At 41.5% G+C, this 24286-nt stretch overlaps 2 protein-coding genes across 8 annotated transcripts in view; one reads left to right on the top strand and one right to left on the bottom strand.

Annotated features, from left to right (window-relative positions):
- The first annotated feature begins 2232 nt into the window (after positions 1–2232).
- Positions 2233–8589, top strand: gtf2a1 (general transcription factor IIA, 1). Of its 2 annotated transcripts, none has more exons than XM_044106687.1 (10): positions 2233–2525; positions 3876–3977; positions 4059–4230; positions 4422–4486; positions 5571–5646; positions 5777–5901; positions 6000–6104; positions 6196–6504; positions 6617–6706; positions 7271–8589. In XM_044106687.1, the coding sequence occupies exons 1-10, from the start codon at positions 2496–2498 to the stop codon at positions 7376–7378; spliced, it is 1182 nt and encodes a 393-aa protein (XP_043962622.1). In that variant the 5' UTR covers positions 2233–2495; the 3' UTR covers positions 7379–8589. The 2 variants fall into 2 exon arrangements, with proteins under 2 accessions (XP_043962622.1, XP_043962621.1); XM_044106686.1 differs by having other exon boundaries at positions 2284–2573.
- Positions 8590–15985: 7396 nt separating this feature from the next.
- tshr (thyroid stimulating hormone receptor) overlaps positions 15986–24286 on the bottom strand; it is a 41068-nt gene continuing 32767 nt past the window's right edge. For 4 of the 6 annotated variants that reach the window (XM_044106682.1, XM_044106683.1, XM_044106684.1 and 1 more), the window contains 3 exons: positions 22762–22839; positions 19443–19631; positions 15988–18012 (listed from right to left, as the gene is read on the bottom strand). In XM_044106682.1, coding sequence (XP_043962617.1) covers positions 16578–18012; positions 19443–19631; positions 22762–22839 — 1702 coding nt within the window. In that variant the 3' untranslated portion in view covers positions 15988–16577. Of the gene's footprint in view, positions 18013–19442; positions 19632–22761; positions 22840–24286 lie in introns of all 6 variants that reach the window. The other 2 variants (XM_044106680.1, XM_044106681.1) reach the window with 2 other exon arrangements.

The following is a 24286-nucleotide window of genomic DNA, read 5'->3' as shown; positions in this document are numbered from 1 at the left end:
TTTTTTTTTTTCCGTTTTCTTTCTTTTTCTATCAGTTCTTGACGTGTTCGCTGCGTCTCTCGTACGTAACACGTGGCAAACTGAACCCAAAACGCCCGATCTGAACTGCACAGGTAATAGTTGTCAAGTCAGCAGGTTCTCACACTTGAACTGCGCTTTAAAATCAGTAACTAAAATATATAACTAAAATTGATACATTAAATAAATCGCATCTCATTTTCCTTCCAGGTCAAAATTAAACCCTACGTATTGTTGTTCTGTCACATTAATCCCCAATAAAGTAACAAGAGGTTTGTGGTTGTATCAAGACAAAATACAACCACACATGGGTGGTATTATTTTGTATATATTCATTGTATATATATATATATATTTAATCGTTTTCCACTCCAAATCTTAAGTTAAATATAGTCAAGGACTAACCACGAGAAAGCAGCAGGCCTCTCTTCGCCTTCGCCTTCACGCCGCTACCCACACTTGCACGGACTCTTTGAGAACTCTTTAATTTGCTCTCCAGCCTGACCCCAGTCATTAACCTCGCATATTCCCCATCAACAAGGGTCTTATCATAACCGCCGCTCCTCTTCCCAGTTAATTATTCATTTACCTCCTCTAATCGTTTAAGTTCAATACATTGCGATTAAAGTCTTGCCCACCTCCACCTTGGGGAGAGATGTGTGTGTGTATGTGTGTGTCTGTGTGGGAGGGGAGGGGGGGGATGAAAGAAACAGTTAGGAGTACCGAAGAGTTCCTCAATGCCTTTTCAGTCTAAGTGGTGCCATTTCGGAGTCGTGTGGCGGTGGAAGCCCATTCATAATTGAAGCGGAGAGACCGGCTTAATCTTGAGCCACTGTGCAGCACGCTCCCACCACAACACAACTGGAGCCAGCAGCTCCTCTGTTGCTATGCAACTATAGCAAAGAAGAACAGGGGTGCGTGCAGTTGGGTGTGTGTGTGTGTGGGGGGGGGGGGCACGTTTTCAACATCTTTTGGAGGGCACGCTCGGGAAACAGCCATGGCTGACTTTTTTCTGCTTAATCACATCCACAAACAGTCCAGATGAGTCACATGGCCTCCGAGCAGGTTTCACCTCAAAATCTTGAAAGCAGCAAACAGAAAGGTGAGTGGTTTCAAGGGAACGTGGTGGATGACCTTCTGTTTAAAATGAAATAAATAAATAAATAATAATAATAATAATAATAATAATAACAATAACAATAAAAGGGTGCCACGCCGAAGCGTCAGGTGGACCGCTGCAGAACGGGTTACCTTCCTCATTTTCCCCCTGCTCCATATCATCCATAACCATAGAATGACCGGCGAAGCAAGTTTCCATGGAGACTGAAGTGGAGGTTACGGTTCTCCTGTCAGCTTGGATTTATTGCAAAGGTTTTATGTATATATATTTATTGTTGTTGTTGTAAATTTCCTCAGATACTCACAAGGATATCTGCATATCATGAAGAAATTTTTAAAAATCACTTTTCTTTCTTTTTTTTTTTTTTTGTTAATAAATGCCATTTAAAATAGTTGGAGGCTATATTGTGCTCTGGAATTGGAAAGAGATGCGGTTCTCCTTTTATGTAGTGTGATCGCCCTCTGGTGGCATTATAAAATAACTACATGAAAAAGAGATAAACCAGCAAGAACAGATCCAAAATAAATGCTTAATCTTAATTTACTCATTCATGCTCCTTTTGGCTGACGTTTATACTAATCTTGAAATTAATCTGAACCAGTATTTGCAGAGGGAGCTGCAAAAGAAGAACGTTGATTCAATTCAATTCAATTTAAAATACGACATATAAAACACTTTACAAACTGGAATGAATGTGACAGTGTCATTATTAATTTCTTACCATAAAGGTTTTTGTAGTAAATTTTACATAACATTTCTTCTGAAAAGTATTTTTCTTCCATTATTACTATTTATGGGATTAAAAATATAATGATTATTAGCATTATATGTTTTATTATTAGTAGTAAATATCTTCATATATCAGATATATGAAGTAAACTATGTCTACTTCCTGGCAGAATGTGATTAATTCCTGACATACATTAAGTCTTATTATTTACAGTTGGCCTAATTAAATAAATTAACATCACAAAGCATTACTAAGCTTATGCGACAGTTGAGTTGTGTTATTTACGCCCTTTTCATGTGTGAACTACATTTCCCAGCAGTCGCCGTGGCGATTAGTCATCGTTTCCCTCGTGTAGTCTCGCGATATGCGACACTTGACCCTGCCCTATGTTCGGCGCACTCGCAGCTCCATCGCTCAGTATATAAAGCAGGACAACGACGGGAGGAAGACGGCTGGGGAGTCGCAGCCTGGGGATTGTAAATAAGACCGCAAAAACTGTGTTTTATTTACAAAAGCGATACCGGCTCTTTTAAAAGTACCGCTCACAGCCGTTTTAAGTCTTTTTTTGTCGTATTTTTTGGCTCTGTCTCTCGCCAATTTCCGTGTGGTTTGTACACTACGCGTATAATGGCGAGCTCGGCTAACTCGAACCAAGTGGTAAGGATCAATCTCCGAGGACTGTCAGTGAGAGGGCAAGAATGGGGGGTAAAGTTTATTTCTCGCAGTCAGATGAATGTGCTGTAACCAACTCACCACTGTTTAAGTCCATTAAAATTACAGAATCAACGTTCAGTCAAGCAGCCATTATTTTTCATTTTGCGAAACTCGAGTTGTTAAACAAGATGCCATTGCAGGGGTAGAATTTAACAAAAGACACTAAAGAATTCAGTTTTAAATGCAGATTATGATTAAAAGCTGTTTATTTTGTTAGGTTAAAGCTTTATAAATTAAGTTAGATTTGTTTGCTACAGTTTTTTCTTAGTCTTTTTGTGTTGGTGCTGGAGATATGAGAAGAAATTTAACGTTAAGCTGGTTAATATTAAAAGACTTGTAAAACGCAGATGTACCCAAAGCACAGTCACCATCCACTCTGGCTGAAAAATGCTTAATTTTCAAACATTAAAGCCTCATTTTGTGAAAAGTCTTCGACGATCAGTCAGCTGCCTCATCTTTGTCCACCATTTCCACGACGGAGGGCGCTAAAAAGACGTCCTAAACCACACATTTTATCCATAAAACGCCAAATAAGTCCTGCTCCCTAACGTCAAAGTCAAATTGTTTTTGTTTAAACCGAATATTTTAGGTAAAAGACGGAGGATATCTCCTCACGAGGCTTAGAAGAAGGCGGCTCTTTGCGCTGCTCCGTAAAATGGCCTCCCCGTTCTGCTCTTCTCTCTCGCGCTTCTGGCCCTCCTCCTCTCCGCTGCTTGGTTTTATAGCGCCATATTGGCCGTCTAATATAGACTGGCCGGGATGGGACGGTGCTACACGACGCTACGTCACTGGCTCTACATATAAACACCACACTGTGCTTTAAATAGTGGAGGAAACCGACGGGGGCCGAGTGGGGAGGGAAGGAAGGAGAAGACCGAGGTGTCCACTGCGGACATCGGGGCAGTGCGGTGCAGCGGCCTCGGCGGCTGGTCGCTCTCAGACCCAGACTGCCCCGCGGTGTCGTCGTGGACATTTTAACCGTGTTTGTTGTCGTGAGCGCTGTAGCTCAGTGCTAGGGGTTACACTGGAGCTCAGCTGCCATTATCCATCAGCTATACGTTCATACGCTTCCGAGCTGGGACACAATGTATTTTAACTCATAGCATGTTAAGTGCAACATGAGCGTCTGATTCTGGCTGTTTAAAAGGCATTTTTTAACATCACATCCTCAGTTGTTTTTTCTCCCAATTGCCAGTTACTTATTATTAATCTTACAAAATATGTTATTTCACATCAATAAAGCCCTCTTTTGTGTCCTCTTTAAAATAAGATGTTTTGTTTGCCTCCTCCTAGCCTAAATTGTACAGGGGCGTAATCGAAGATGTGATCAACGAGGTGCGGGAGCTGTTCCTGGATGAGGGAGTGGATGAGCAGGTTCTCCTGGAGCTGAAAACGGTAAACCCAAACTACAGAAACAACGTTGCACGCCCCCTCCACCCTAATTAGTCCTCTAAAGCGTCCCGTTCAATGCTGCAGCTGTGGGAGAACAAGCTGCTGCAGTCCAAAGCAGTGGAGGGCTTCCACACGGACGAGCAGGCGGCCCTGCAGGCCACTCAGCAGCAGCAGGTTCAGCACGTCCAGCAGGTCCAGCAGGTGACGCAGCCAACGCAGGCCCAGCAGGTCATCCTGCCCCCACAGCAGCAGCAAGGTAGGCTCCCAGGAGTGAAAAGAGCACCACCATTAAAACACATTCTTCATGGAGATGCAGTGGAAATGAATGCATCTTTGATTTATGAGTAGTAGTAGTAATAATAATATTAATAATAGTCGCCTTGGGGGCCACGATGTTGAGCTGAACATGCTTTTTTTTCTTTTTTTTTCTTCCTTCTTCCCCTACAGCAACCCCACAGCAAGTCATTGTTCAGGATCCGAAGATTCTTCAGCACATGAGTGCAACGGGGATGGTGAGACGCTGTCTTTTTTTTTTTTTTTTTTAAGTTAATCTCATATTTATACATCTTTTATAACTTGCTCAATAGGAATGGTGCAAGTGTTTCAAATGCTTTTACTAGTAAAACATCTGACGATGGTGGCAGTTTGCCACAAGCTAGGTGGCAAACAAAGCAACAACGGGGAACAGAACAAACATGCAGAAGAAGGTGATTAGATGACGACAAATCTGCCCACGTCATGCCAGCTGTTTAAAAATGATGGTAGCAAGGAAGCTTTATTTATGTAAAATGGAAATAACCAGCGCTCCTAAGATATGTAAAGGTTCTAATGCGGGCGAAAAAAATCAAAAACATTTTGGCCGCTTACAGCTTGTACTCATTCACTTTTTTTCTTCTTTGCCCACATTTACACATTTTTGGAGCGCTGGTTATTTCCAATTTTTTTTTTTTTTTTTTTTTTTTTTACTTCTCTGCCAAATTCAATTCATACATTAATACACATCAACAGAGATTTAGCTCAGACAGATTTTAAAATAATAAAGTGCTCGTCTTTCGCCTGGACAACCCTAAACACGAAGCCATTGTAGAATCAAGCAAAGAATGGCCTAGTCAAAGTCAAACCTGAATCCTGGACGATGCGTCGTCTCAGAAGACTGAGGAACTTTTGTCATCCAGTCTTTGGCAGAAAGAGAGACACGAGAAAAACAATCAATCGTGCAAATGAAAATGATCAGGCTTGTTTTAATTTCTCATCTGATTAATTGATTTATTGCAACAGCCCTATTACATGTATTAAAGTTGTGGTTGTTTTTGTTTTTTTGTTCACTCTGATTCATCAGCTTTTATCTTGCTTATTAATAATAATAACAAAAAGGAAAACCTTATCTCTTACCTGTTGAATAGATATTGTTCTTTTCCCTCAGACAGTATTTACACTCATTCATGACTATGCTGTGAAACAAATGGAGCGTTTATCACGTCAGCCAGCAGAATAAGGGTGAAACTGTGTTTTGCTAATTGTTTTTCCCTTCCTGTTTCCTACTTTTTAAATCCCTTATCTTTTTGTTTTGTGTGCACCCCCACCTTCCTCCTCCAGAGCGCAGCAGCTACCGCAGCGACTCTAGCTTTACCCACAGGGGTCACCCCATACCAACAGATCATCACCAGCCAAGGTAAAGCACTCAGCATGCATCTGCACCAATATTTGCATTTTAAACAGTTGCTTTTTAGCTCCAGCTTGTCCTGGTCTTTGTCAGGATGTTTTTTGTTTTTTTTTCTTACTTTATGTGTTTGCTGATACAGGTCAGATCCTGCAGGTGGTGCGTGCTCCCAACGGCACTCAGTACATCATCCAGCAGTCCCAGCAGCCAATCGTTCTGCAGCAGCCGATGCAGCCCGGCGGCGTTCAGGCTCCCGTTATACAGCAGGTTAGGAGAAGATGTCTTTTTGTATGTGAAAGCGACAACAAGATGGCATGCTGGGTAAGTTCTTCACTTTTCTTTTTTCTTTTTTTCTTGTTTTCTAGGTGCTGGCTCCCCTGCAGGGAGGTCTGCCCCAACAAACCGGAGTCATCATCCAGCCGCAGCAGATCGTCTTAGCTTCAGGAAACAAAGTCCAAGGCAACACGCAGGTCAGAGCTCCGTCGCTCCAAAGGGGAGATTCTCCACTGGCTAGCTGGGAGTTTCTGTTAATGCATTTGTAACATGCCTTTCCACCAGCAGGTGGTGCAAGCGGCAACCATGGTGCAGCAGCCCGGTCAGGCGGCGATGGCGGCGGCCGCTGCAGCAGGAGGGGCGGCGGCGGCAGTTCAGGTCCAGCAAGCCCAGGGCGCGGCTGCACCGCAGGCCCCCCCGCAGGCGCAGCAGCAGAGCCAGCCGCAACCTCAGGCGCAGCAGCCTCCCATGATGCTGCAGGTGGACGGGGCGGGGGACACCTCCTCTGAGGAGGACGAGGACGAAGAGGAGGAGTACGACGAGGACGAGGAGGAAGAGAAAGACAAGGACGGTGGCGAAGACGGACAGGTTGAAGAGGTGGGCTTCCTACTCTACTCTCTGTTCTGTTACTCCAAACATGGCCGCCTTGTGTTGGTATGGAGACCAGAAACAGAAAATTGACGCTGATGGGTTTGGGTTTCCGCTTTAGGAGCCCTTGAACAGCGAAGACGATGTCAGCGAAGACGAAGATCAGGAGCTGTTTGATACAGAGAATGTTGTGGTGTGCCAGTACGATAAGGTAAGACACTAAAGCGATTAATTGTGATTAATCAGTCGGTGAAATGATGATCTAATTTAGTAGTGGATTAAAAATGCAGTTTGCTAAAGAATAACAACATATTGAGAGCAGTAATTAAGCCAAAGCTACACAAACGGATGAAAACACCTTTGTCTGTAAGTATTTTAGCCAAATCTTCTCAAGGTTCAGACTTACTCTAATAATTCCGTGCTGTTGCATTTTAGGCAATAAAATGCAAAACAGGGATTGAATGATTTGTTTATTTTCATATTTTCATACGTTTCCTATGATGTATAAAAAGACATAAGTGGTTGAGCAAAGAATCTGTCGAATGTGCCATTTCCATACAATTAATCGTCAAAATAATTGATTAATCGGTTACTAAAAGTTAGAAATCGATTAATCGTTAGTTGCAGCCCTACTAGTAATTCCATCATAGTGAGGAGAAGCTGTGTGATCCGTCTGTGTGCGTGAGATGAAGCGATTTGGCTGTCCATCTGTTCTCTACACCCCCCGACTCATTTCCTCTCCCCCGTCCCCCTCACCCCGCTCCCCCACCTACAGATTCACAGAAGTAAGACCAAATGGAAATTCCACCTGAAGGACGGGATCATGAATCTCAACGGCAGAGATTTCGTCTTTTCCAAAGCCACCGGAGACGCCGAGTGGTGAAGAAGGAAAAAGGAAAGTCAAAACAGAAAAAAGAAAAACAACAAAAAAACAAAAAACAAAACTCTGGAACTCCTCCTGTCCATTTAACAAGACAGTCGAGCATCCTTCCTTCCATACTCTGTGACTGGAGAGAACTCCTAGAACCCAAAGGACGGGGAGGTTCCGTAAAAAAATAAAACCTGGATGTCAGCCTTGTTTGGGGGGTGGAGACACTCAATCTAGGCCTCGCGGGATGAGAAACCAACAGAGGAAGGAGGGAGAGGCTGGAAATGAAAAGTTTTCTTTCTTCTTTTTTTTTTTTGGTTCCGTCTTCATCCTCCAGGGGGCGACTCTGCCCCTTTTTTCTGGACAAAATTCACACACACAAAAAAAAAAAAAGCATTTCACATGAAAGGGGTGTAGTGGACCAGGGCGAGGTGACCCCCGTCTGGCCGCAGGAGGACCGAGGTCGTTCACAACAAGCCCATAGATGAGAAAAATAATCTTTCTAATGCACTGTAGTCGGTTGACTGGGTTGACTCGTGTCTACGTGGAAGTCCAAACTTAGTGCCACCAGTCGAATGCGCTGCCTTCTAGAACAATCCCAGTCACCTTTTGACCTTTTGGCTTCTGTGTTGTTTTTTTTCTAATTCTTCTTCTTCTGTTTTTGTTGTTGTCGAGTCATAGTTTCTCATCACGTTTAGTCAAAAAATGGTGCTCCAGAGTATTTTATTGTAGTTAATCTGTTATTGTTTTAGGGTTGTTGTTTTGTTTTTTTAAGTTAATGAAGAACAAGAAAGTAAAATAACATTCTTAAAAGAGTTTTAAATAATATCTCTCGAATTCAAATGATATTTTTTCCCCACTTCTTGCTTCTCTGGAGCTTCATTCCATCATCTGCCCCCCCAAAAAAACACCAAACTAAAACAATTCATTTAAGATTTGTATAAATGGGAAGTTTGCCATTTCAGTGGATTGTCTTCGCTCTTATTTTAATTTTTTGCAGCCGTCTAAAAAAAAGAAAAAAAAAAAGAAAAATTTGCACTGTTAGTTTATTGATGTGTTGTGAGGTCACAGCCAGTTCCAATAATCAATATTGGCGTCTTCTGTTCTATGTGTGTGTGTGTGAGTGAAAGAGAGCCACTGTGACTGATTGTACAGACGTTGGAAGCAGTGTGAATGTGCGCGCCACTCCTCCCTGGAAGGAAAATTAGTTTTGTCCCTCCCCCCCACCGTCACGTCAACGCACCACAGGAATAAGCGTGGAGGATGGTGTTCTCTTATCTATTTATTGCTAAAAGTTTGTGAAATGTTCTATTTTTTCAGCACCGAACTGTGCTCTTATTATTATCTCATAAGTGTTCCTTTTTATTCTTGATTTTTTTTATATATATATATATTTTTTTTTCCGCCTGTTTGTTGATTGAAAGCTACATGACGTTGTTGGAAATCATTTCATCCACTATATGTTCTCCCGTGCTTTCATTATACTCAGAACTTTTAAAATCATACATTTTTCTATCACTGTAAGTTTAACTTTGTGGGGGGGCTGGGAGGCTGTGTGTATTTCTGCAGTTTTTGTTTTTAGTGCCCCGTCACAGCAGTTTGAAATAAAAATGTTTCTTGACTCACTCCTGGAGTTCTTTGTTTCTCAACATTTCATATTTCATTCCAGGAATGGCGCCGCTCACGGTGGCAGCACATCTTTGTAATGTTTCAGTGGCCAGGCAGCAGTTTTAAAGAGGAGCGGCAAAAGCAAATGAGGTGGATTAGCAGTGGTTGCTAACACCTGATGGTGTCATCCAGGACATGTTACTTTGGAATAGGGTCTGCTCCCTGGAATGTGACGACAGTGACAAAACTGTCATACTCCAACAGTCTTCAGTCAGAGGCCTTTTCAGATTAGTTGGAAGACTGACTGCTACTGGAGGTCCTTCCTGTCCACGGTATTCACAATGACCCTGAAGACCCCTGCATGACTTGCTACAACATTTATTTTACCTTGTAGAATAAAAGCTTTTTTTATTATTATTATTTAATAATTTGTGACTTTATCATCACAGATTTTCTAAAATTTGCTTTAAAATTCTTTGGAATCACACAAATGTACATTATATACAACTAATTTTATGAGTGGTTTTATAAATTCAAGCTTTTGGGAGTCTGTAATTTTTGGGGGGCTGTAAATAATGACAGACTGGTAGTGAGTTTCACCATTTTAGGTCACTTCTTGCAAAAGTGAACTATTCTGCTGTTTTAGGGAAACTTTAGATAACTGGTGGTAGATGGCAGCAAAGTTCAAAAAGCAAGAGTAAGGATTGCAAAATGAAGTGTGTAACTAGCTGAAACTGCGCTAACTTGCCTTTCCTCTTGGGTTTTGCGTACAGCCTCGTCTACGGCGTGGTGAGTTAATCCAGTCAGCTTGAAACAAAAGATGTGGATCTGTGTTTCTCCATCTTTCTGTCACAGACTGACACTGTAAGGACAATTTGCAGCAGAGTCTGAATTAGCCATGGTGCTGGACTTTTGACTGTTTTCTCTGAGCCAACTCTTCCTTGACCATCTTCACAACTTTCTCCCACCTAAACCATCTCAATCCCTATGACTTTCCTTCAGCGTAATCAGGAGGAAAGGTGTGGTGGTGTTCGGGATTACAGCCGAGTCAGAATCTACTCTGGGAGTTGATTGTAAATGGATTGGAAGCTAAATAAAACATCCATCTCACTTCACTTCCCTGTATTGACCCTCGGACAGACCCAGTGGAGAAGTAATGGCTCCCCAGCTGCCTCTGATCAAGTGGCTCCTCCTGACCACTTCAAGACTGAGCTGCTGGAGATGTTTACCTTTGGCCACAGTCACTGCTAATCAGCAGTGGGTGTTGGATTCAGTGGAGTTTGTTCAGGAACTGTTGACTGTTGCATCGTTTTAGAAATAAGGATTAAAGCGGACAAAGACCATTCCGGTTGTATTTTTTCTTTTCATGCCTAGACCTTCTGAATTATCTGTATCTATAGACTTGGGGTAAAGGCGTTTTACAAATTTTGCTTTAGTCAGATGTGAACAAATCTCAATTCATCTTTGGAGCTAGCTTAACTTTGTATTTTCCAGAGGGAGAAGGGTTCAACCCATCTCCTTCATCAATCATAATCGGAAAGGATCACATTCCCAACTCTAACATCTCTCTGCAGGGCTTTCTGACCATACAACCAGACAAAGATTGAAAGAGACGTGTCAATAGCAAATGAGGTGGATTAGTAGTGCTTGGCCACAACTAACTGTGTTGTGGCCAACACTGTGTTGCAGTGGAATTTCATCTCTGCTCCCTGAAAATTGAGCTATTAGCATCCCACGGTTGTCATACACTAACAGTATGACAGTAAGTAATAAGTTTCAGTTTTTGACTAAAATGTAATCTTTAGATGCTATTCTAACATATTGAGGTGGACCTGAAGTTGTCTAAACTTTCTGTAGCAGTATGTGTTGATGTTTAAATTTTATTTTATATTTTTTAACTTCAGGGTACTGCCAACCTTTCTTGTAGACCAGTGAAATCAAACGAAGCTGCTAGTTAACACGCAGAGGCTTCAGGGGGCTTAAGGAGAATCATTTTGTGCTACATTTGAAGCTGTCTATAATTACAGGGGTCTACATCAGATATCTGGATGTGATGATGCCTCTTCAAAGCTTTAAATCTTGTGTTGCATTCTTGCTCCTTACCTCAGTTTTGTGCTTTCCATTAAGCAAATCTTGAGAAAATTATTAAGAGCCAAAACAGTCCTTCTTAGAAATCAGCAGACAAACAATTAGAACCATCCTTTACGTCGCTCTCAAGTTTATGTTTCTGGATTTTTTTAGGGGGGGAGGTCACATATTTCCCAATTTTTTCTCTGTTAGGGAACACGGTGGAATTTCAGCTATGCTTTCCATATGTATGGAAATTACAGGATGTAACGGAGAGGGCTTATTTTTATTTATTTCTGTTTTACTGCATGTCTATAGAATATGCTATGACCAGCATTCATTTTTTTATTTTTTCTTATTTTTATTTTTTAAAGAATATCTGCTGTTAAATCTTAAACAAGTTCCACCAGTGCTCCCTCAAGAGCTTGACACAAGGAAAAAACACATAAACAAGAAACAGTAACTTCGGACATCTAGCTAACTTCACCAGCCAAGCTTGTGCATTCCTCCGGCCACTGGTGGCGCTGTACAAGTGCTGGCTGTGCATGGAAGTGGATCTGTCACTTTCGCGTCCCAAAATGGGCTCTTTGCACGTCAGCTTCCGCGTCTCGGGGAAAAGCGGTTCGATCGTTTCCGATCTATTGAAAATGGCACTTTACACTGGGTATTTACAGGGCTTGTCCAAGGTAACAATTAATGATGTACATCGATCTGAAGCCCCAACAAGTTAGCTGGAGAAAGGTTTTAAGATGTACGCCTCGTTATACAGATATGAAGGTGAGTTTTACTTTCTTTAAACTTTGTGGCTAACATTAGCTTTAGCTTACACTAGTAGGCAATATTTTCTTATAAAAATCTGCTATTGAAGTATCAAAACATTTTTCATCCATTCTAACGGTCAATGTTTTTACCTTATGTTCAAGTATATTACGTGACTTTATTGTCGTTAGTGTCAGAGACCAAGTAATGTGGAGGTTATGGTTCAGGCTTTTTGCTTCTGAAGCACAACAACCCCATAGCTTAACAGTAGAGCAGCTCTGGAGTCAGAGGTGTAGTTCAGCTAACTGTTCAGGTTCAGAGCTGTTGCTTTTAGAAAAATATGGCCGTGTTCTTTTAGGTCTCAATGTTATTTTGCTTTATTGTTTTGTGTGCTTCTTGTGAAGCAGGACGGTGTTTACAGCAGTGAGTACAAGCAGATCAGATGCTCAGCTTTCTGGCTCTGGTCTGCTCTCTCGTTCCCGTACATTCTCTCTTTCAGGCTCAATACAGAAGTGATTCCATGGAAATAACAGGACGGATCCTTTACCTTCTTCTTTAGGCTGAAGAAGCTGATCCGGAGTGAAGTGAGGGCTGTTAACTTTGCTGTGCAGCGTTAGCTTTAACTGGTAGTGACGAATATTTACAAGCCACAGTCTTGTTAATTCAGGGCCGCTTGGAAATCCATAAAAACTTAAAAGCCCATTGTGAGGGATTGATCCCTCTGTAACAGGTGGTGTTGTTTTTTTGTGCTGTTTGTTTCGTTTTTTTGTTTGGGCCCAGCTTGTTTTTGTTTTGTTAAATTGTTGGTTGTAATTCTGTGTGTATTTATTTGGGGATATTGTTTAACACCAAGGTTTTTTTCTTTCCTACCTGGTAATGTAATTGTATCCGCCCCTTAATTAGTTCAGGCACTGTTTTAAAAGCCAGGTGTATGGAATTAGAGGGGTGGCTCCCTCCTATTGTCTGGAATGTTTGTGAGGCTGTGGATTGTAAAGAGATGTCCAAAGAATTATATAAAGAAACAATTTAGAGCTCTATGACGGCTGGACGTTGTATTTTTTTCATCTCACACCAACACCCATCATATTAGGAAGACAACAAAGTGCATAGTATTGTTTTATTTGCATCTGAAATACGACTGTCTTTTCTAGCTGTCATGGTAACTCAAAGCGGAAAAAAGAGAGCCGCATTTGCGCATTCGGTTGTGACGTAAGCGCGGCAGGTGCAAAGAGCACATTCGACGAAAACGTGATATTGAGTTGCCAGGTTCATCTGTAAGTTGCTTTCCATTCAGGTCCTTTGGATCCTTTTGTTCAGGGTTGGTAATTTTACCACTAGGACCTGTGGTAAAATTACCACAGGTCCAATAATTAGACTACGAGTCTACCCATGTTTCAGAGTGAACTTAACTTAGGGAGTTAAGTTCTGCGATCACAGAACTTAACTCCCTAATTTTTGATAGGTTCGTGTATAAAACCATTTAAGGTCCTAAAGTAGGACTACTGATTATTGGTGGTTAATATTTTAGGGGTCTTTAACAATTCAGCTGAACTGTCATTGACCTTTTTGACATGCTACAGTTTGTAGCATTGTTAGCTCCTATGGTACCTGCGGTTATTTAAAGTTTATGCTAAAAGAGTAAATTTTTAATGAATGACTTAATGCTTGTTGCGCAACATATGATTAATAAATTATTGATCTAGCTAATTTGTGATTAATATAAAATGGAAATATTAATTTAATCCTTGGATGTATGAAACATTCCTGGAAACTATATTTGATCTATCTGCTGATTGCTGATAACCTATAGGATCATTTATTAATTTATTCAATACATTTTTGCAATTGTTCTCTAACAAACTTCTGCAGACTTCACAGATCGGCTGGGTTATACTGAGATTAAATTACACATAAGTGGACTCAACTAAGTTTTATTAGATCTAATCTAGGGGAGTCAGAGTAAAGGGGGTTAAATACATATTAACGGCAAACTTCCCTGATTTTTGTTTGCAAAACAAATATTGCAAACCCTGTATGTGTTGGTCTGTCACATAAAATCCCAATAAAAATATTTCAGTTTAAGGTTTTAATGTGTAAAAATTAGAGTGGGATATTTTTGTAAGGTAGTAGACGGGAAACCACTTGCGAATCAATAGATGTTTTAACTCTTCTCTCCACTTTACTCGTCACTCAAGAGCTTTCTCGGAGAGAAAGGAGCTTCACAATGACCATCTAAGCAACGTAAGGAGTGACAACCTCAAGGCAAGGATTTCAAGAGCTAAATCTTACTCCAGTTCCTTAAAACAACCATGTTTTTTTTTTCCCCTTCAGATTTTTGTGTGTAGAAACCAAATCTGTTGCTGGTGAGGTGCATCTTGGGTCATGGCTTGCTTATTTGAGGAGCAATTCAGATACTGGTTTATTTGTAATAAGGGGAAAGGAATGATCAGCGGATCCTGAGAACCAGCAGGAGGAAGAATTTTCAAATAAATGGAGTCTCATTCCGTCCAATAATTAGACTACGAGTCTACCCATGTTTCAGAGTGAAATTACACATAATCCCAAATAGAAAAACACTCTAAAGTTCATGCCACCGTCTCAAACACCTTCCAGTTGCTTTGTGTTTCGCCAACGTTTACACTGACTTTGATTTCAATCTTCTGTGACTGAACTGTGAGCTGTAGCAGCACAGGACTAGAAGAGAGGCCCTCATGAAAGCAGCCAGACTCATCATCTCTTCAGCTCTCTAAAGATCCACATATCAATGCTGGGCTGCTTTTAGTGACTGATTGGAAGATGTAGAAAGATGTGGAAAATATAGACGGCTTGTTAGAAAATGTACAGTCTTACTCAAGCACTGATTGCTGTGAGCTGATGTGACCCCTGTTTTTTTTAATTTTTTTTTTTTTTTATTAAAACTAAACCTTTGAGTTGTATGATTATTTAGGTTTAGTAATGTGGCACTTTTAGCCACCCCAGCTTAAATTTCTTTGTGTGGTCAAAGCTTTAGGGAGGCCATTCAAAAGCCAAATATGCACTGACTTTCCAAAACCAGCTTGAATGTGCATCTGAATCATTGTCCAGTTGGACAACCATTTCTCCCAAACTCTCAACATCTGATGAAGAGAAATTGCTTTTCTTGCCCAGGAACAATCAGGGATCCAGCAACGCTATTGTGCCACCAGTGTCCCCGTCCACAATGAAGTTAACTTGCCATCAACATGGGCTGAGAGGGTGTAGCCCTAGAAAGAATCCTCTGCTCCATAACTAAAATCTTGAAACTTGAATTACATTCTCAGCAGCCCACAAGACCAGGCCAAATCATTTCTGGTAAAAGGTTTAATGGCCGAATGAAACAAGACTGACATTTGGAGTCAAATTTAAGAAGTCTCTATCAACTGTCAAGCATGGAGAGAGTTTGCTTTCTTGTTAGAGTTACTGGTATATTGAACAAGGCCGCTGGGGGAATGAAAGACGACTCCCACCAAACCCTTACAATTTTCCCTAAAAGTCAACAGCTACAGTTAATTCCAGAAATGTGCATACACTCTCAGAAACTGACCATCAGGTGTGAGGTGCAACATTGTGGTTTCTGTTTTGTGCATAACGTGCATGTGGCCAGCATTTGTGTGGGTAAGGTACACTGTGCTGGTTTTGTGCTTCACACACACAATGGGCGTTGGGGATGTGGTTGCTTTTATGTGTGCTCTTGGACAAAGGTGTCCCTCCCATCAGGCACACTTCCACGGTCTCTCCTTTGTTGTTGCTTTTCATAACACTGTTGTTTTTTTTAGGTTTTTACCTTATATCTCTCGCTTGATTTTGTTCTATTTTCACTTATCTCTTTAAAGTTAGAAAGCCTCCTTGGCCTGATCTTCATCCTCTGCAGATTCAAGTCAAGACTCCGATTTGGCCACACCAAAGCATCTGTATTACTTCCAGCCCATAGAAACATGCTGTTAAACTTAAAATTAAAAATAAATTACTTTAAGCCTAACTCTGCCAGGGGTATGAATAGTTTTTGACTTAACTGTATCATTGAACTGTCTTAAGCAGAATCAGCAAACAAAAAGATACCATATGGGATCACATTCCATAAAATTCAATACTATAAAGAACAGAAGTGAATAAGTACTTTATTATCCACACACGCCACTAAAACAGGTATCCAAAGACTTATGCATACTGTAAATACTTGTATCTGCTATAAAACATCAAACTAAAGTACAGACTCAATTTCCCAGAAGAAGCATATGGTAAAATATGGACAAAATCCATATATTTTTCTGTCGCTGTTGTATTGTTTTTCATAATCTACAGAGTTGTGAGTAATGGTAAATGAAACTATTTTTCCATACTTTAAATCAGTGGTGTATGTGTGAAGTTTCCATAGTTGATCGGCACTGAGCCAGCATGCAGTTGAAGATGATATACGTTCAAATAATGGATTTCAAATAGCTCAAATTAATGTGATATATTTGTAATGTCTAACCTATGCTAAATATAGAAGAGAGAAACTTTTGTCTATGCTTTTCTATTTTACTTAGTAAATACTTTCAGGGGTGTTCTACAACTACTATTAAAATACAGGGGACTACAACTTGGATTGCATTAATTAAATTCATAGTGATTGAAATTCCATAAACAGGGTCTGAAAAATAAAGCCAACACAGTTTACGGAGCTCTCTGTTTAATACTTTAACAGATCTGTCCAGAATTATTTCAAGGCTTCATCAAAATGAACCTTTCTTGGCTTTTCTTCCTGAAGCTGATGGTCAGCTCACGTGTCCAGGTCTTGGTTATCGTCAGGTTTGATTCCTGGGTGATAGGTTTGTCTGGAAAGGCTCTTCAGGTTGATGGGTACTTCTTCTTGCCCAAGGCTTCCGCCTTTCCTAACCTTTTCCCTCCGCACCAGAGAATTCCCACTGCCTTTTGATGAGACGGTCTGGCCTCTAAACAGCTGTGCCTGCTGCTGACACAGTCCTACCTTGCTGAGGAGAATGAATATGTCCCCTCTGAAGGCCTTTGTGAATATGGCATACAAGAATGGATTGGCACAGGAGTTGAGCGGGTAAAAGAGCACCAATAAGATCTTGGAGTTGGAAACGGTGATGAGAGGTTGGTTCAGAGCAGCCGACATGGCGTAGAAGGAAATGGGAGCCATGCATAAGAAGTCAGTGAAGATGAGGATAGCCATGCGCTTGGCAATGTTGGTGTCCTTGGATCCAGAGTGGTACTGCGGGTTGTGGACTGTACAGTAGATCTTAAAGTAGCAGGCACAGATGACAAAAAAAGCCAGAATGTTTAGGACCAACACCAGCAAGACATAGACCTGAGCTGCGGTGGACTGAGTGTCCATTGGGAGGCAGATGCTGACCTTCTGGTAACTGCTCACGCCAACCAGTGGCAGTAGAGCAAGAAGGAGGCAGAGGACCCAGCCAGCCACCATTACGGCCGCTGCGTGATGCAGACGGAGTTTGCGGTCCAGCCGCATGGCGAAGGTGATGGCGTACCACCTTTCTAGAGTAATCACTGTCAGGGTGTAAACGGACAGCTCGCTGGCGAAGACTGTGAAGAACCCGGCGAGTCCGCAACCGGGGCCTGTCTGCCAGTCGATGGCGTGGTTGAAGTACTCAGAGCGGGTGTAGAGGTCCACAGAGGCGATGAGCAGCAGGTAAATCCCCATGCAAAGATCGGCGAAGGCCAGGTGGCACATGAGGAAGCGAGAGACCGAGAGCTTGTAGTGGCTGGTGAGCAGCACCAGGAGCACCACCACATTCCCCAAAACAGCCAGCAAGCTCACAAACCACACGGACACCCGAAGGAAGCTGAAGCCCATAATGTCCTCACAGGGATTGAACTCATCAGGCACCGGTGCACACTCCACTTCCCCTCCTTCCTCGCACACCACATAATCATAACGACTGTCAAAGTCTTGACTGTTGTCCTCTTGGGGGTTCTTGAGGGTCTCTCCGAAGCCAACTTCCTCGTCTTGCTGGCCTCCAAAGTAGGCATGGTAGTAAAGGTTGCCGTGGAAGTCTCCTTTTCTCCAGTCCTCCTGCAGCTCTTCGTGACCTCCGTTTCTCTGCTCATGCTCCGGAAGCGTTTCCACCGCTCCATCTACTTGAAGTGTTGGCGTGTCAAGGGGTCCCACAGAGCGCTTGTGGTAGTGGTCATAGAAAGCGGTTAGGTTACAGATGATGTACTCCAAAAATCTGTGAAACAAACAGAGAATTCAATAAGACTGGGCTCAGTAAATAATGTTCCATGTAACCCAGAAATCTTAAATGTTTCCACATTTTCTTGTGTTTCAACCACACACTTGAAGCCATAATCTGCATCAACGTTTTTGTGATACACCCACACAAGTAAAGCAAATTTACCCATGAATATGAGGTGACTAAAACCATCCCATTGTAACTCCAACCTTCCCCTCAACACAGAATGATGTCGCCACCACCATGTTTTCTCATGGAGTCGAAGGTGGTGTGGAGTGTTGAAAAAGTTCAAATTTGCTCTCATTTCATTGGACCTCCTTTGCATTTCCTGTGTCCTCCACACAGTCTGCTGTGGCAAACTGTAAAACAAATTTCTTATAGCCCATAGTTCTATGCTTTGCTTCATCCAGAGGATCTGAACCCTCATTGAAAAATGATTGATTCCTGGAGGTGTGGACTCTGTTGAAGTTTTAAACTGAATCTTAATTTATCCAATCACTAATGTTTGGCTGTTGTGCATGTAATGCTACAGGGGTTATGAAGCTTACTGGAAATTACATGCATAATAAACAACCATCCTCCACCGTGAAGAGAGTAGTGCTGAGCCGATGAACGCTTTTCAGCAATAATGTCTTGAACATTCCTCTTGTTCCGACTTTAATTGTTAAATATTTGGAAGCGTGATCAACATGGACTTAACGGCTTCGACTGCTAAAACTACAGATAGACTACAATTCTGAAATGATATAGAAAACCGATGTCATCATTCTCTTCTCCGATTGGCCTAGCTGAAATCCGACTAGAAAAATTGAACTCAATGGGAGAAATCACAGACAGTGCAATGAAGGAAGATGAGAATTGAGCAAAATTGTGTAGGAAGGCAAATCTGGATTTATTCTGAAGTTAAATTATAAATGTCTAAGTTGTGCTAAATTTCATATTGGGGAATCCAAGTATAGGGAGCTTAATAAAAAGGCATGCCACACGTTTCAGATGTTTATATTTCCCTTCTACTTCCTGGTTATGTGTTGCTCTCTGTTGATCTCAGTGGATGTGTTTTTTCATGCAGCTAGCCATTTGCCCTGCTGGGCGGTAAGTGGGCTATTAACCCGTTTACATATACAGATGAAGACGGAGGACTTCTGTTTTTGGAATCATTATGTGACTCAACTACTTTTTCCTCCAATAACACCAGAGAGTGACACTAATTATGGGAGCGCTGTGAGGAGCTATAGGTAAAGGCATCAGAGAGTTGATTCAATCCCTGCCAAGATCCACACTTTACAAGTGCGGCAGCCTCCCACTCGCCGTGGGAGATCATCCAAACCTACGCTGCATGCAAACACTTCTGAAACCCCCACTTCCCTCACGTTTCAGCCTCCGTTAACAGAGCTGATTTTAAGAAAAAAAAGGAAAAAAAACTTCACCCTCGTTTCTTTTTGAGGTTTTTGAAACCGCAGCAGTGGCTCGGGTAGGTGAGATCAGCCGTGGTGAGGTGCTTGAAGGCCTTGATGGGCGGCAGCTTCTTGAGGGACCAGGTGTCGCGCGCCTTCAGTTTCCGCAGGGAGCCCATGCCTGTGGAGGGCAGCGATGTGATTCTTGTCTGGGAGACGTCTCTGAAAGCAACAGACGGAAAGTGACTACACAGGATGCCCGGAGAACTAGTAGTGGTTTGAGGTAGAAGATGTGATGTGTTGCGCAACTGACAAATTAAAACAACACATAGCGCTGTGTTCAATTTCACATGGCCGACTCGGGTCGTGACACGACTCGAGGTAACCAATCAATGGTGGTTTTCTTACGTCAAGAGCAACCGATTGTTTACAGTTTCTTTTGCACGACGGTGCAAAAAAACAGTGTGGAGGGATCCTGTTATCAGTGGTTCTTAACAGTATCAAGAAGCTCAATAGGGAACTAATTCAAGGCTTTTAAGGGAAAACTACACAATAAAAGTCTGCCAAGTTTGGTCCAGAACCATAACAGTCTGTTATGATCCATATCTTTGTTCACACGTAACTTTTGGTTTGGTGCACATTTTAAAAAAGATTTTATGGAGAAGCTGATTTTTTACAAGGTTTTATTGCAACATAAATTAATTTAAAGAGTGTAATTTATCTATTTGCGTATTAAAGTTGGCACCTTTTAGTGAAAATTACCAACAGGAACAACTCAGTTTTATGTTGGGTAGGGCAAAGATTGTCCATTCTGTCAAAAAAAGACAGTAAGTATCATAAGAAGCAGTTTAGAAGCACACAAACACAAAAGTTGCTAAAACAAATTCTTCTTTCTTCAGTATACTCTACAGACAAAAAAAGAACTTTTAGAAGTTGTAGTTAATCTGTCTATGTATGAATTATATATAAGAATTGCTATTTTCAAACTAATTAGTTTGGGGAGATGTGAATGTGCAATCGAACTCTGAACCAAAAAAAAAGAACTCTGGTCCGTCTTGGTTTGGTTGAAGTGAACTTTGGTGATGTTTGAATGCATGTGTGAACGCCTAGCAGACCGGAGACTGCTACAAAAACAGGAAGTGAATTATAGCACAGGGCATTCTGGGTAAATACGACCAAAACAAACACTCAAGTCTAGCGCTAGTGGGCGAAAAGGCTCTTTGGTTTTCTTATTAAAGCGAAAAGAAAAACCCTACAACCGCTAAAAGATGATGCCACTCCATTTTTGTTAACATTTTGTGAATAAGGAAGTTGCGGTCAATGTCTTCAAGGAGTTTTCCGATTGTTTCCTTCAGTGGTTATTGGTGCAGCGCCGCCACAGTCGACAGGGGGAACGGCTTCTTCAAAGAGTTTGGATCGTTTGACACAGTGAAGTTACAAGATAAACTGCACCAGATAAAAATGTAATTTTGGTCCCCAATCGAACCGAGTCTACCGGACTGTCAGGTGTGAAAACACTCCAAGTCACGGCAGTGGCGGTCTAGACCCATCACCATGCGGGGTGATGAGGAGGGGTTGGTCATGGTGAGTCCAGAGGGCTCAGTGACAGCCCAGACAATAGTCTCCATCTGTTTCCTCAAATTAACTCCTCAGTCCTTCATCTTTCAGTAATTACATTTGGTATTTATTAAGCCACCATGCCAAAGTCAGGCCAACGTCGCTAAGGACAGAGACATTCAGGGGATTGGCAACGGCATCGACATCCTCCAAGACTCCAAGCTCTCTATTGCATTTTTTTTTTAGTTTCCTTAACACATCTTAACTCAACTTAATGATTAATTTGATAAAATAAAGAAACAGCTCTGCATATTTTCGAAGAATGTGTCCTATTTTTTTGCTGTCCCATTTCCACACACTTCTCCGTCCTATGCTCTCCTTTCCTCCCACGGGGCTCGTTGTGTGAGGCAGCGCAGATTCTAGTGTAGGTCTGATTTTGTCATTTCCAGATGTTTAACTCATGACCTCATGAAGGGACATGTTCCTCCACGGAACAGAGGTAAACGACCTGCACGCAAATCTGTTTACCGAACCAGATAAGGCTAAACGGTTGTGTCATCGAGGATGCATCAGTAAGAAAGGAGAGCAGAAAATAACAGCAACTTCCGGCTGAACTTTCTTCATCACGTTTGCACACAATGTGTATCGGATTTCCCAGTCACACCATCACAGCTGTGGGGGAAAGATCTTTTACTTTATCCCGTCCTGCAGGCATCGCTCATCTAGCCTGCGTAGTACGAAGAAGGACTTTGATGAGTTTTCACAGGAACTTGACCCAGTGTGAATAATTACCAGACCAGGGGTATTAGTTAGCGTTTTATTCGTTTGCCACATTTGAGAGTAAAAAAAAGATATGGGAACTTTTTAATTTCTAAAAACACGTACGAGTAAGACAAAACCAAATGTTGCATAAACAAAGCAAAGCAAAAAGTAATGCGATGTTTTCTAAGGAGTTTTCTTCAAAACTTGGCATAAAATGTAAGGATATTTGTCACACAAAGATCTTCAGGTTTAATTTACAAATCAGGTCAAAGTAAGAGAGCGTAACCCCAGATTTTTCCTCAAAGAAGGTGTCTTACTTTACAACCATTACTGTTCCCAAAAAAACTCAACAAACCTTTATGACTCTGCTGTTATTTGCCGTTTTATTATTCCAAATAGCTTTCCTATTGTAGTTTGCGCAAATAATTTTGTAAAATGTCTACCTTTGTTTTAATGCAGAAATACACGTGCTGTACATTTTTTTTAAATGCCATACTTATTTGTACTTGTTCAATGTGTTTTTTGTTTGTCATGTTGCTGTTTTGAGAATATTTTCAAGTAATGTTAATGGGACAATAATACAAGTACAAATCTCTAAAAGACAGCTAAGCTTTAATTTTGTAAATAATGCTTCACACTTGAACTGGAAGACATTTTAAATATCCAAGATAAAACACAATAAATAAAACTGAACTAAAAGCCACACACAACCGAAGCTGTAAGTAAAATGGGTTGGGATGTTTCTTTGAGCAAAACTGCCCTTCATTAAATATGAACCATCTCAATGGAAATTATTGAGCTCATTTTAATTCATCTGCGACAGACTGGCGACCTGTCCAGGGTGAATCCCGCCTCTGACCCGGAACGTTAGCTGGAGATAGACACCAGCACCCCTCCCGACCCCATTAGGGACAAAGGGTGAACAGAAAATGGATGGATGGATTTTAATTCATCACACGATTAAGAGATAAGTAGCTTATTGCGACAGGTTTAATACAAATGGTTGACTTTCTGAAGCTGGCTGGTTACTTACAGAAGTGTTGGGCCACTGATGGTTCCTACAAAAGCCCGGCCGTCCATCCTGGTCAAAAACATGTTTCTGTGTAGGTCGCTGGACGAAAGAGAGCACAGAATTTCACAGGAGAAAAAGACATGCTGCACATTTCTGTCCTGCGTGCCATAATATTTTCTCAAGCCTCATCACTCCACATTCCTGTTTACTTTCCTCTCATCAGACGGGCGAAACATGACAGATGAAGGTGTCACTGACTTACCGCGTGTTGTTGATTCTAATTGGAAACGATGAGATACGAAGGTGTCCTCCTTAAACGTGAAGCAACTTCAGACACATCTCCCCAAATCCCTTAAATCTAATTAGAGTAATAGACCAGCGGAGGGGTGTGTTTATCTTGGTCAAGCCGTGCTGGGATCGGTTCTTCTCTCGGAGGAAATCGGACTCCCAACACAAACACCCGTGTGGTAAGACTCACTAGTTGCAGACCAGTGCTTTAATTGGACTCTTACAAAGACACGAGGACAGGGTTGGGGTTGTAAAATGAGGAAATAGTCTTAATTTAATATCACTGATGCCTCATATCCAAAACATGCAGGTCCCTGGACCAGAGGGTGAAAAGTGGATGAGGGGGCAAGAAAAAGGAATGTGTTTCTGCTTCCTTATGAGTGTCTTACAATATAAGGAAGCATTTAAGTGCTTTTTTTAGCCACACTTAAATGTTTCTGATCTTCACATTTTAATATCAGACAAAGATAACCTGAGTAGATGGAAAATATGTTGCTACAGGAACATATACATAACCCCTGGTTGTACCATACAGTGTGTCCCACTTTCAATTGGATTTAAATCTAGACTATCATTAAATCATCTTTTTTTTAAAGCTATTCTGAGGTAGACCTCCTTGTGTTCCAGACCATTGGCTTTTTCCTTCAGGATTTCCTGTGAAGTCAGTGGTCCATCAGTTTTCACAAATAGTTGGAGGATGTCTTCCAACCTTTCATATTCTTTTTTTAGCCTACTAAAAGTTGCTACAAGTAAAAGTCTGACAGACTCGGTTCAACTGGGGACCAGAATTGCAGCTCTTGTTACAGCTGGTGCAGTTCGATTTCACACTGCACCACATCGAACGATCCACACTAATTGAAAAAGCTGTTCACCTCCTCACCTATGGTGGCGCTGCACCAAGAACCACTGAAGGAAACAATGTGAAAACCTCTAAAGAAGACACTGAGCACAACTTCCTTCTTCAGAAAATGTAAACAAAGATGGAGTTGCATCCAATTTTAGCGGTTGTAGTATTACTTTTTTTGTCTTTTGCAAAAGAGCAAGAGCCATTTCTTTCACTAGCTACACTCTTGCATTTGTTTTTGTCGTATTTGCCCAGGATGCTTGGCGCTGTAATTTGCTTACTGCTTTTGGAGCGATCACCGGTCCGCTTGGCATTCAGATATGTATTCGAACTGCGCCAGAGTTAAATTAAACCGAACCAAGATTTAGGCGGAACAGAGTTCGCTTTTTAGGTCCGCATCACAGTTCAATTATG

Source organism: Gambusia affinis, linkage group LG22 (assembly GCF_019740435.1).
Source record: "Gambusia affinis linkage group LG22, SWU_Gaff_1.0, whole genome shotgun sequence".
In the NCBI taxonomy this organism is placed as follows: domain Eukaryota; kingdom Metazoa; phylum Chordata; class Actinopteri; order Cyprinodontiformes; family Poeciliidae; genus Gambusia; species Gambusia affinis.
This window is presented reverse-complemented; position numbering and strand designations above follow the sequence as displayed.